At 52.0% G+C, this 12,500-nt stretch overlaps 1 protein-coding gene across 4 annotated transcripts in view; it reads left to right on the top strand.

Moving 5' to 3' along the window:
* Positions 1 to 12,170, top strand: part of ZBTB40 (zinc finger and BTB domain containing 40) — a 77,374-nt gene extending 65,204 nt beyond the window's left edge. For 3 of the 4 annotated variants that reach the window (XM_023635547.2, XM_023635548.2, XM_023635549.2), the window contains 5 exons: positions 2,486 to 2,700; positions 3,971 to 4,133; positions 4,832 to 4,918; positions 6,219 to 6,445; positions 8,177 to 12,170. In XM_023635547.2, coding sequence (XP_023491315.2) covers positions 2,486 to 2,700; positions 3,971 to 4,133; positions 4,832 to 4,918; positions 6,219 to 6,445; positions 8,177 to 8,371 — 887 coding nt within the window. In that variant the 3' untranslated portion in view covers positions 8,372 to 12,170. Of the gene's footprint in view, positions 1 to 2,485; positions 2,701 to 3,970; positions 4,134 to 4,831; positions 4,919 to 5,725; positions 5,906 to 6,218; positions 6,446 to 8,176 lie in introns of those variants that run through there. The other variant, XM_070260775.1, reaches the window with a different exon arrangement.
* The last annotated feature ends 330 nt before the right edge of the window (positions 12,171 to 12,500 follow it).

Raw genomic sequence — 12,500 nt, 5'->3', positions numbered from 1 at the left:
CACTTCACCAGAGCTGGGCCCCATTAGTGCCTTCCCCTCCCCTGTTCTCCTGCAAAACCCAGAGTTCCTCATTCCTTTTTCAAGAAAAATCTCATTTTAACATGTCATTGTGCGACGCCTATTTCTCTCTCCAGGCTGTTTCCTTGTCTTCTTTTTAGCCCACCTGGCTCTGTTCGGCTGACAGAAGCAAATTCTGTTTGAAGGAAAGAGCCTCTGTAACAGAAGGCTAGCAGAGCACCAGAATATTCCCATTAATAGAAGTCCACTGGGCTGCTATTTTCTACCCTGACCCTCCTTCCCCCACTCTCATCTTATAGTCATACCTGCCTCTCCCCGTAGAAGCAACCCAGACACTGTCTGAGTTAACATATGCCAGTGTAAGTGGTCCCTGGTCACGTGCCCTTAAAAGCCTCTGCCCAGTATTGTCTTCAAATGCCATTGTAGTCACTCAATTAGTAGGGTCTGCCCCCATCTTTCTCCCCTTCTTCTAGAACTGATAGAAAAAACACACGCTGGAAGGAAAAGGAAATTCTGTGATTCCTCATTAGATCATCGGGAACTCACCCATATGGCACTTGGCTGCTCACGTCCCTTCGTCTTCAGCCGCTCCTGTTCCCGCAGGAGTAATGAGCACAGCGCATCAGGGAGGCTAAGAGCTTGGGCTCTGAAACCACAGGCCTGGCCTCGGATCTTGACCCTCCGTTTACTCCCTTGAGGCCTTAAACGAGTTTCTTTACCTTTCTAAGCCTTCTATGCCCCTTCTGTAAACCAGAGAAAACACTGCTGCCACCTTGGACTGTTGTGAGAATTAGATAGATACCACCTGTAAAGCAGGAAGCTCCATGCCTGATACGTAGAAAGTCCTCGGCAAATGCCAGAGACTCTTACTGTTGGCAAAGTCACTCTCTGAGGTGTCATCATCAAAGCGTGTCTTTTTTGCATGCCATGCACCTTGCATCCCCTTCCTGCCTCCTCCCCTCCCCTGTTCCCCACACCCCAGTTTCTAGCTGTTAGCAAATACAGTGCCTCACAGACATGTGCCTCTGTCAACACATTCAAGTCTGTTGTCAGCCTGCCAACAAACGGCTTTGCCAGAGCTTTACAGTGTGCTCCGCATTTGGCTGCTGGACACTGGGAAAAGCAGGAGGAGTATAAAGTGCCAGCCCTTCCCCCAAGGAGTGTACAAGGCTGCCCAAAAACATCCAGTTGCAGTGGACTTCCAGATGAGTGAGATTTGGCTTGGACCCAGCGCCACAATTTTGATGTCCTCTCAACCTCTTTAAGTTACGTTCTGCTTTAGTCTCCTTTTCCCAGTAGCATTACATGGGAGTCAGGAAAGAGGAAGACAGCAATTTGCAGAATGTAAAGGACCCACAGTGCTTTGCCATGCCTTAGAGTATGTCCTCAGCAGCCAGCCCAGCTCCAGGCCCTCTCTCACTGACTGCTCCTCGCCTCTTTCCACAGGACCACATCATGGCTTGTGGAGAAATGCTTCAAAGTCTCTTAAAAGACATGTAAAACTGAGATTTCAAGAGCTCATGTCTACAGGGAAACTAGTTAATGATAGCAAAGGCTGCTGCCTATCAGAATTCCTGAAGTAATCAGTGCACACATGAGCTTGGCTCGTGGGCTGGGCCTTTCTTCCGGGCAAAGGATTTTATTACTAAAACATGTCACTTTCTGTTGCTTTCAGAAAAAGACAAGTTTCCTGCCATAGGGACGGCAAATATGTTCATCAGTGTTAGTTATTTTTGAGGTCCCACTGAAGTGTCAGCACATCCGGTTAAGCATGTAGCTGAGCATGGCCCTGGGAGTGAAAGCTGGGATTGTCACCCAGTTCAGCCACCTCCTACTCGTGCCTCTGGGCACTCTCTAAGCCTTGATTTCCCTAATTGGTAAATAGGACTAATAATAGAGCCTACTCATAGCGTTATTGGAAGGATTAAGTGAGTTAGTATATGTAAGGTGCTATAAACATGCCTGTCATCCAGCACTCCTTAAACATTAGCTATGAAAATGTTTCATTGTTGAATCTAAAGTGGGGAGCATGGGGAGCATTCCTCCCCTCAGTCTACTGCTGACAATAGAGGGAAGGGTGATGCTCTGGGGAGTGTGTTGGAAATCTCCAAAGAGAATTAGAAAACTCAGAAAAGCCCACTGCAGACAGAGGAAGAGCAAGGGCAGTGCTCCCTGGAAAGCAGTAAAATAGAATTTAACTTGTAAGATGTAAAATGAAGAATGGAGGCGGACTATTTGATGCTACAGAGGTGGTTAATCCAGAGGCCTTGCAGGAACCCCTCCTCCTGGATGAAGGTGGGGTAGTCGGGCGATCGATGCACTGACCTCCGGCCCTTGGAGTCGCTGACCCCGCGTGCCTCTGAACAGGGTCTTACATCTGGGCTGTGAACAGCACCCCCATCTCGCTGACGGCTGCCTCTGGTGTTTCTCCCCCCCCCCCCTTTTGTGGATGCCCCCGTGGGACCAGACGTGGAAGATCCCTATGACTGCAAGAAGTGCAGGCTGAGCTTCCCCACCCTGCAGGACCACCGCAGGCACATCCATGAGGTGCACTCCAAGGAGTACCACCCCTGCCCCACGTGCGGGAAGATCTTCAGCGCCCCTTCCATGCTCGAGCGGCACATGGTGACCCACGTCGGAGGGAAGCCCTTCAGCTGTGGCATCTGCAACAAGGCCTACCAGGTGACCCCAGGCTCTGCTGGGAGCTCTTCCTCCGTGCCTCACCTACCCTCCCTGTGGTCTTCCTTGATTTCCGTGTTCGTGGTTTATGGAGCACGTCCTGTCTCCAGGGTTTGGCTGGTTCTCATGAGGAATGCGGCCTGTAATTACTCAGGTTCTCTAAGGTGACCTGGGCAGAGTAAGGCAGTGGGGGAGCTTTACCTGGAGCAGAGAGTTCTGAGACCTCTTCTCTTAGGTTTCAGCCTTGTCATGAACTGAGTGCTGCTTTTCCCCTTGGGTCTCACATTCTAGAGAACCTATTGACCCCATGTGTTGAGGAATGTAAGAATGACAATGGGGTGTGTAACACTGCCTGGAATTATCTTGTTTAGCACAATTATTGGGTTGTTTTTTTTTTAACTCCTGGGGAAGGACTCTGCTTTTTTTAACCTTAGAATTTGGTATGTAACTAAAGTGAAACCCCAGGTGAAACTAAAAGGAAACCACATTTATGAGAAACTCTAAAACTACAGAGAAAAGAATGGTCCTTAAAAAGAAGAAAGTTGGCAGTGGATGTTAGCTCAGGGTAGATCTTCCTCAGCAAAGAAAAAAAGAATGAGCCTTGCTGGCATCTGTAAGATTTGTATAAAGAGAGAAACACAGTAGCTAATTTCAGCTCAACAAAAATTGAGAGCTAACTTTGTGCCAAGCCTTGTAAGTAAGACCTGGGCTTGGTCTCTAGGAAACCATGGAGTTGTAGGGAGATGGTCCCAAGGCTGCTCTGGAACCCAGGAAGGAGGGGGCACTTGCATATGGAGCAGGGACAGCACATGCCCCTTGCTCCAGCAGGCCTCTCTGCTGCACCTGGGCCTCTGACGCAGTGAGATATAGCCCCAGAGGTCAAGAACAGATTCTCCAGTCGGAAGGCTGGGGTTTGAATCCTGTCCCACTGTTTACCTATTGTGTGACCTTGGGCAGGTCATTTAACCCCCTGTACCTCAGCATCTGCCTCACTGGACAGACTCTGACACCTCCCTCATAGGCTTGTTGTGCGGAGTGAGACTTTCTGAAGGACTTGGCTGAGCCGCCCTGTAGTGGCCTGGAATACACAGGTGCTTGTTCCCTTAAACACCAGCCTCTCCTCTCGTGTCAGCGTTCAGTGTGAGAGGTAAGAGCGTGATTCCAGGTCCATAAACTTACCTGAGGACACTTTTCTCTCTCTCACGAGGGCCTTGTGAACTCTCCAGCTTGCTGGAACGTTCTAAGACCTAACATTAGCCCAATTTCTTGGCAGCAATTGTCTGGTCTGTGGTACCACAATCGGACCCACCACCCTGACGTGTTTGCTGCTCAGAACCATCGATCTTCCAAGTTCTCGTCACTCCAGTGCAGCTCCTGTGACAGAACCTTTCCCAACACCGTTGAGCACAAGAAGCACATCAAAGCAGAGCACGCAGGTGAACTGAGTGCCGTGGACGGGGGATGTGAGCTGATGGGGGGCGCTTGGTAACGTAGCCATGGGTTCTATTCCCAAGTCCCGCCTTCCAGAGTTAGGGTGTGTTGTGCTGTGGTCATTACCTTTGTTCTGCCCCAGCGCACCTGAAGGATGCCACACCAGTCCATCGGTAACAGTAGCTTGAGTGGCAGCGGTTCTCACACCCCGAGCCCTAGAGCAGTGTGCGCTCCTGCCCACCCCTGAGTGGTGATCGGTCAGCACATGGGAAGGGGGGTCACTTTGGTGGCAGGTGGGCCTGGCTATAAAGCCTAACTCCAGTGCTCCTCATCTCCATGACCTTGGCAAATGACTTCTCTTTTCTGGGCCTGTTTCCTTCTCTTTGGAAAGTCAGGTAAATTTGGGGATATCCACAACAGCTTGCAGTTATGGAGCATTTCCTGTGTGCGGGGCACTGTGCTAAGCACTCTGTGTGTGTTCTCATTTAATTCTCACGACAACCCTCTCTGCATCCAGACTGTCTGGATTCAGAACTGGAGCTCTTTCCCGCTAGATTGCTCTCATACATCATCAGCATAAGGATGCTGGCACTTATAGATGCATGCCAAGTGTTAGCCATCACCGCCAGCCCTGTTACTGTCCAGCCTCAGAGAGCCATCCTTCTGTTCTTTCCCACCACTTCTTTCCTCGTGTGCTTCGCAGATATGAAGTTCCACGAATGTGAGCAGTGTAAGGAGCTCTTCCCCACGCCAGCTCTGCTGCAGGTTCACATCAAGTGCCAGCATTCAGGTCAGTGCCCCTCCCGAGACGCCGCGGGGCTGGAGCCCTGGGCCCAGGGGGGATTCTCACCTCCATCATGCAGAGCTGGGCAAGCCGGGCTCAGTAGCTTAACTACCTCGTGCCTCGGTTTCCTCATCTAAAAAACGGGGACAAGTGGAGTACCTACCTCACGGGGTAGCTGTGAGAACTGAATGTGTTATAGTACAGAGCTAATAGTATGTGTACTGTAGTACGTGTTGGAGTGACAGCGGAGTTATGGTGTGTTACAGTGTGGGTTGTAGTGCACGTAAGGCCTGGCACCTGTACACATCCCTTAAGTGTTACCTGTGATTATCGTTGTTACTGCTCTATCTCATCAAATCTAAAATTCCAGCTATAGGATGCACCATTTTTGATGAACCATTAAGAAAGGAAAACTTGTCAATTAAACCGTGCTTTCTTATTACTTAGAATTTGCACGTTATTCTGAGTGCTGTTTTGGACTTAATTTGACATAGATTTTATGCCCTCTTGTAAGCACACATAAAAAGGGAAGAGTAAGAAATAAGTAGATTAAGGTAAGAATCCAGCTTCTGAGAGTAGCTTTCAGGTCAGATTGTCGATGTGCGTGTTATTCCACGTGGTGCTGCGCTCTGCCATCGAGGGCATGGTGACGGGGCACGTACTGAGGCCCTTGGTCTTGGTCTCTTGAGCAGTGTGTAAACCAGTCTCCCTTTGATTGCTGCATTGGGAATGTAGCTGCACATCCACCCTCGCCTCCTCCCTCTAAGCCATTTGAGTCCTCTGAGTTAAAAATGTGCACCCCTCCTGTCTTAGGGATTCTTCCAAGCCATGGACATGCATTCTGCAAGTCTTAATGCTGCCCCTTGGGACATGCACAGTCGTTGACAGTTACACCCACCTGCCGCCTAGCCCATAGCGGTCGTAAGATGCCATGGATCCCATTTCAGAGATGTTGTTGGAGTTGATGGAGTACAGTATTGTCAGCATCTTCATCTACAGTTGAGTGAATAGTGGGCTTCAGCAGAGGCAGATTTAGCCTGAATCTACCCTAATGAAGCTATGGCTTCAGAGCCCCTCCCTGCACGGGACCTTTCCAAAGCTCTGTCTCTATTTCCCTGTCTATAATTTTGTATTATTTTTCCTCAAGAGGGCTCCCCAAATTGTACAAGCTTCAGGTCCACCAGAACCTGGAGATCTGCCTTCAGACCTGCCTCGGCCCTTGGATCCTCGTTGCTCCTCCCCCGCCCCGCTCTTTTTCTCTGAGTCCTCCTGCCCACAGCCCGTCCGTCTGTGCCCCCTCCTCCAGGCTTGCAGCCCTTCAGGTGCTTGTACTGCGCGGCTACGTTCCGCTTCCCCGGGGCCCTGCAGCACCACGTGACCACGGAGCACTTCAGGCAGTCGGAGAGCACCTTCCCTTGTGAGCTCTGCGGGGAGCTCTTCACCTCTCAGGCCCAGCTGGACGGCCACTTGGAATCTGAGCACCCAAAGGTGACGAGCACTGAAACCCAAGCAGCAGCCTCGCAGATGGTGCAGGTGATTCTGGGGCCCGCGGATGTGAGGGCAGTAACATGGGGTTCCTGAGGTTCTCTGAGGCAGCTTGTCACAACGCCCAGCCTCTCTCCCTGGGGCTCTCACAGGGTCCCGAAAGTAGTACATTCATGACAAAGAGGAGCTTGGACAAGAGTCTCTCTGGACCTCTTACCAAACAAAACAGAAAACTGTAGTCTCCTGGTGGCCACAGTTGGAATGACCCCTGGGTAGAGGGAACCTGGAACAAGAATTTCCAAAAGCAGAATGACCTTGGCTTCTCCTCCCAATTCACACTTCCCACCTTCTGCGAAACACTGTGAGATGTGAGAGTTGCAGGAAACCTTGGAGGAGGGTGGGTGAGCTCTTTGTTGGACCCACTTCAGGTGAAACACTCTGCTCGCTCCTCTGGGCTGTGCACATGTGGACATGTCTGGGTTTCTCTCTTTTACCTGGGTGAGCAGCCCACCTCTCTGATGTCTCAACGCTAAGCTCGCCCCAGCCCCTCTTTGTGACTCTGCTCCTCTTACTGCTCTTCGCGTCTTGTCCAGAGAGGGCAGGCAGAAAAGGAAAAGAAACTCAGTTACTGCAAACTGATGGGACTGTCCACCTGCCCGGTCCCATGGAGCAGTCCTTTGTAAACCGTGTGCTTACGGGCCTCTGTGGGGAGCAGAGGGCAAGTCAGGGGGCGGGCCTCTGAGTGACACTCCTGGTGCCATAGCAGCCAGAGTGGCTCTGCTTTTATCTTTTTTAAATATTAGGATTCTTGGTAAGATGCCCTTTGAGGGGAAGGGGGGGCAGGATTCCATTGCTAAAAGAAAAACAGTTTGAAAACTACTGTCCTAGATGCTTTTTGATTGAATCATAATTGATCTCCTCATTCCCGTAGCACAGAGACATGGCTGAGCTTGGCATCCCTGTTTCTGTGCATTCAGGTCTAGTGCAGGGCGCTCTCTGCTCCTGGCCAGTTGTCAGGAGTTGTGGTGGCTGTGCCCTCTGTGGGCACTCTGGATGGAAGATATCGGGGTGCGGCATGAAGCTGGCCTCAGCTGCATGGTCAGAAGCATCACCATGGAGGTTCGGGCAGGAGCTGGGTGTACTCACCCACAGACTAGTTCTCCCGGAGATGGGAGCGTCATCTTTAGCAGGTGATGCAGATTTGGAAGGGGATGTGCGGCCTGGTGAGCCAAATGAGTGAGTTGATAGAAGTCACCTTTGTCCACCCGTTCTTCCTCCCGTAGCTGTTAGCTCTGTAGCCACGTAACCCCCAAGGAAGGCTGTTAGCCTGGTCGAGGTCCAGAGACACCCCCTTTGGCCAGCCGAGGCCTCTGGTGAACCATTCCTGCTTCCACGGTTGAAGCATAAGGCTAACCGCTTCAGGAGCATTGCCTTCACGTGGCACTTACCTCCGCATGTAGTCCTCGAGACAGGAAAACCACCCCAGTGAGAAACTGAGCCAGCGGTCACCGGTGTGTAATCACAGAGCCCGGGCACCTCAGATGGCGCGCTGAGCTAAATTACAGCAATTTAGCACACAGCGTTATTTAAATAGTTTGCCAGCCTTCTCTTTTGCATCACTGGTGTGTTAGACTTGCCTCTTCCCATTAGGCACGTGTAATTGCTCTCCTCAGGTGAAAACATAAATATCATCATTACAGCGTAAGATGAAACCATGTAAATTCTGTGGAGCTACCTGTGGATATTGCCCAGAGCAGCCTCACGGTCTCTCCCTTTCAGGTGATCCAAACCCCAGAGCCAGCGGCCCCAACAGAGCAGGTGATCACTTTGGAGGAGACCCAGCTTGCTGGCTCGCAGGTGTTTGTGACGTTGCCAGATTCGCAGACATCTCAGACAAGCTCTGAACTCGTGGCTGTGACCGTGGAGGATTTGCTGGATGGCACCGTGACCCTGATCTGTGGTGAGGCCAAGTGAGCTGCTGCCCCTCCAGTGGAGGGCCCTGCGTTTGCTGCAGAGAGAGCACCCCGCAGCTTGCCCTTTGCGCTCCACCCCTGCTATCCTGAGGCGGCATCTTAGCCTGGCACCAGCCTAAATGGTCTCACTTGGAAAACAGACAAGCATCATTGTTTCCATAGAACCAGCAAGGTCCCAGTCATCAACGTCAACACCACCACTCTCCGTAGCAGGCAGGCCTGTTTGCCCCCACGTCTCCTGCTGTGGCCTCTGTGACGCTGTCCATCCCAGTGGAGTGTAGCTTCTGAAAGAGCAGTGGGATAGGAGCCCTCAAGGCAGCCAGAGGGGTGATGTGCCAGCAGCCCTCCGTGTGCAGAACAGCAGGTGGATGTGGGCCGTGGCCCACAGAGTGGGGCTGCATATGCTGCCAGTGCCTTCTGACCATTTAAAACTGAGAAACAAGCACCAGCAGACCATCCAGGGACTCCTAGCCTTGAGCACACTTGCCCCTCCCTCACTTGTATCATCCTCCCAGCTGCTTGGGTCACCAGCCCCATTGTGGTGGCCCTAGGGCAGGTGGCAGCGTGTTAATGAAGGAAGGCTTCATTCCCACGTTATCAGTACAGTCAGCCCTTCCCCAGACAAAGCCTTTGGAGTGTTCCTGCTGGAATTCTTCCCTAGAGGCCGTCCAGTTGCAAAGACCGTCCCTGCCTTTCCAGGATGGTCTCCATGCTGTTCTGTACCTGAAGGCTGGTTCCTGCGGCTTTTCCATGTCATCCTCATCCCCTTTCCCTAATCAAAGCCTAAAACTCTCCTGACCTGGAGGCCTTGCGCCTGCTCTGGATCACGTCCTGTAGCTAAGGAACCAGCGCCAGGTGGAGCAGCGCCCGTGACTGCCCCTGGCTCTTCCTCCTGCCACGGTCTTTCATGCACCGTGAGTGGCCTGCTGTCTGAGCTCTTCCGGGCTGCCACTGTTAGTGCAGGTCAGTGATCCCTTGGAGTCTGAATTTCACAAAGCTTTTTTATCTTCAGTTCCTAAAATATAATCTGATAATTAATGGTTTGTGGGATCCATTCTGAAGTGCAATTAGATGGATGTAGGCTCCCGCCGTTCGGAGGGAATTACTGGCGTTTATCTTCCTTTCCTCGATGCCAGAAGGTTGAAGTCTGCTAGTGCAGTGTCTACACATCAGGCAGGGCCCCCTGCCACATTGTGTGGCCTGACCCCTTGCGGAGGGCAGGGCCCAATTATATCACTCACCCTCAAGCTACAGGCTGGCAGAACACAAGCCACCCCTTTTTTCTAAGCACATGTCACATTACCAAGTACAAGCAGGGGTAGGGGGTCAATTTGTGTCATGGTCGGGACTTGTATTGCCATCACACATTGCTGGGGAGACCGAAGGTGGAACCTTAACAGTGACCAGTGTGTTCGTGTCTGGCCATCCTGCTTTGTGCAGGCAGCTGGGCCACGTACCCCAGGCATCTGCTCCTGCCCCGAGTGGGTCCTCATTTCGATATGCAAATCACTTGAGCTGGTCTGCTCAGGGATCTTCCCATTCCGAAGTAAATGAAGTTTTCAAAGGCATGTTGGCCTCGAAAGCCGAAAACTGACCAGAAGATGGTGCTCAAACCTTTAAGACTTCGCCTCCATGGAAGGCCCTCAGTGCTTCTGCCGAGACTGTCTCTGTCTTAAGGTTTTTCAGTCCAGTGAGCTGTCAGAGCAGGAGAGCTCTTGATCTGCAGGGGCGCAATGGCTCTGAATCTCTCCTGGCACCAGAGAAAACCCACTGACAGTGGAGTGGCCCGTGCCACAGGGCCTGAGCCAGGCCCAGCGGACGCGCTCCTCACAAGCTGTGGGCAGGACTCCTTCCAGCCAGAAAACAAAAGAAAGTCAAAAATTAATTGCTGAGGGCCTGTAGGGGAAAGTGATTTTTCTTTTTAGAAAGTCTTCTGAGTAATGAAAACTATATGTTTTAAATCCAAGTTTCAGATCCTTTTGGGTACTGAGAGGCCCTTTCTCGGGTTTCTGACAGAGACCCAGATGGTGGCAGGACACTCAATTTCTTCCGGATCACCAGACTTGCAGTTGCTCTGCCAGGAGCGATGGAGAGCCGGCCTCCCTGCGGGCTGCACTTCCCTGCGGCACACTCGGCAGGAGGCACGGCCCCTGCTGGTCCTCAGCGAGACGGAGGGGTCCATCCTGAGTCCAGCCTGCTCTGAGCGCACCTCCGCAGGACGCCGCACTGCCAAGGAGTTCAGTGTTGCTCCCTGGAGACGCCCGCGCTTGGATTTTATTGTAGGAAGAGTTTTTCTAGCCATTTTATTACTTTCTCGACTTCCGCCCAAGAGCCCTTCTGAGTTGCCGCCGCAGAGGACATTGTCACCTGTCTCTTTAGTCCACACCACTGGTCTCACATGGCAGTGGGGTTCTCTTTGCCTCGGTGCTATGGGTGCTGCCCTGTGGCCTCCGGGCTGACCCCTGGGGCATTGGCAGGGGTGTGGAGGAGTCTGGGCTTCTTGGGACACTTGGATTTGTTTGGGGGACCCCAAACCTCCCTGCTCCCAGAGAGCATAAGGCAGCTGGTGGGGAGGGACGGGCAGGCAGACTCCAAGCTGGAGCCTAATTCTGTGGGAATGATGGGGATCCCTCATGGAACAGGATTTGCCCATCCCTGGTAAGTGAGAGAGCAAATAGATGAGTCAAGAGCAAGGATTGCTGTAGAATGCTGGGACTGGCCAGGTACGTGAGCAGAGCCGGGGACCAGAGGGGCAGCGACACAGGGCTGTACTCGTTTACTGTATAAAGCCTCTCTCTTCTGTCCCAGAAGCTCTGTGGTTGGAAAGCTGAGCCCAGTGAGTATCATGGTTACAGTGTACAGGCTGGGTTCCTCTGTTGATTCAGGCCCTCAGGAAGCATTCTGACTCTCCCTCCCACCGACCACAGAACGCACGTCAGCCTCCTCCCCCAGGGGAGGGCTCTGATGGTCCGGGGGTGAGGGATGAAATGAGGTCCAGCCCGATGGGGGTGAATGGGGAGACAAGGTCCCTGTTCTCTGCTCACGGTCTAAAGCAGGAATGCTCCCAGAGTCGAGGAGAAAGATGAGAGGGACCCAAAGAGTCTCTCACCCCAGGTGATATTGCAGTCACCACAGGCCGATGACATGGTAATGGGGTGGCTGTGCCTTTAAATCTCATGTGCCTGAGGTTTGTAGATTGACTAAGGGATGGAAGAAACTGCTAACCTTACAGAGAATGGGTCTAGGGGATAAGCAGTATTTCTAGTAAATGGACTAGACAGTTGGACTGTGGTGGAGAGAATACTGAGAGGCTGCAAGCAGGCCTCCCAAGGGAAGAATTCAGCAGCCCAGCCCCGCTCCACTTGGCCCAGTGTATCCCTGGGAGAAAATGGGAGTAAAAGAAAGATCCGGGGTTGAAGGGAGTGTCGAAGGCAAGGTGATAATTGTTTTGTTGCCATGGAAAACCTGGAACTGGTAGGACTTGGGCCAAAAGCTCAGAAGAACAGCCAGAACCCAGAAGCTTGCCACACCTACGACGGGGCCTGTAAGGGAGAAAGGAGCTGTCTGTGCTTTGGGGACTACGTTGTCGGGGGGCGGGAAATCATCCCTGGGCTAATTTAGATCACTTCCAAATCGTGGAGGTGTTTATTGTTTCCTTTACAGAGGCCAGCCCCACCTGCCACCACCCATGGCCAGGACGGCTAGCCAGCACGTGATGCTGTATAAATTGGATTAGAAACCATTATTCATGTTCAACTTGCACTACTCTATATAAATAAAATATGTACTTTGAAAAAAACCGTGCTGCCTGCGTTTCAAATGGACTGTGATGATATAGAGCTGTTTTCTCTGGTTCTAGGCAGCTGTCAGATGGGAAGGCTTGATAGGCCTGGTTTCCTAGGAGCTTCAGGCCATGGTGGCATGGCCTGGGGGTCAGGGAGGAAGCTCTCCTGCCATGTGGAGTCTCATTTCCTAAACCCTCTCCCAGGGAGCAAGTGTGGTACAGTGTCTCAGAGGCAGGCTTTGAGTCCAACCTGGGTACATCCCAGCTATGCCACTTCTTGGCTGTGTGACCGTGGGTGAAATGTTACCCTCTCTGAGCTCCCTCCTCCCTGCTCCCATCTATAAAT

This window comes from Equus caballus, chromosome 2 (assembly GCF_041296265.1).
Source record: "Equus caballus isolate H_3958 breed thoroughbred chromosome 2, TB-T2T, whole genome shotgun sequence".
Taxonomy (NCBI): Eukaryota; Metazoa; Chordata; class Mammalia; order Perissodactyla; family Equidae; genus Equus; species Equus caballus.
The sequence above is the reverse complement of the archived record's forward strand: the minus strand, read 5'-3'. Positions and strand labels throughout refer to the sequence as shown.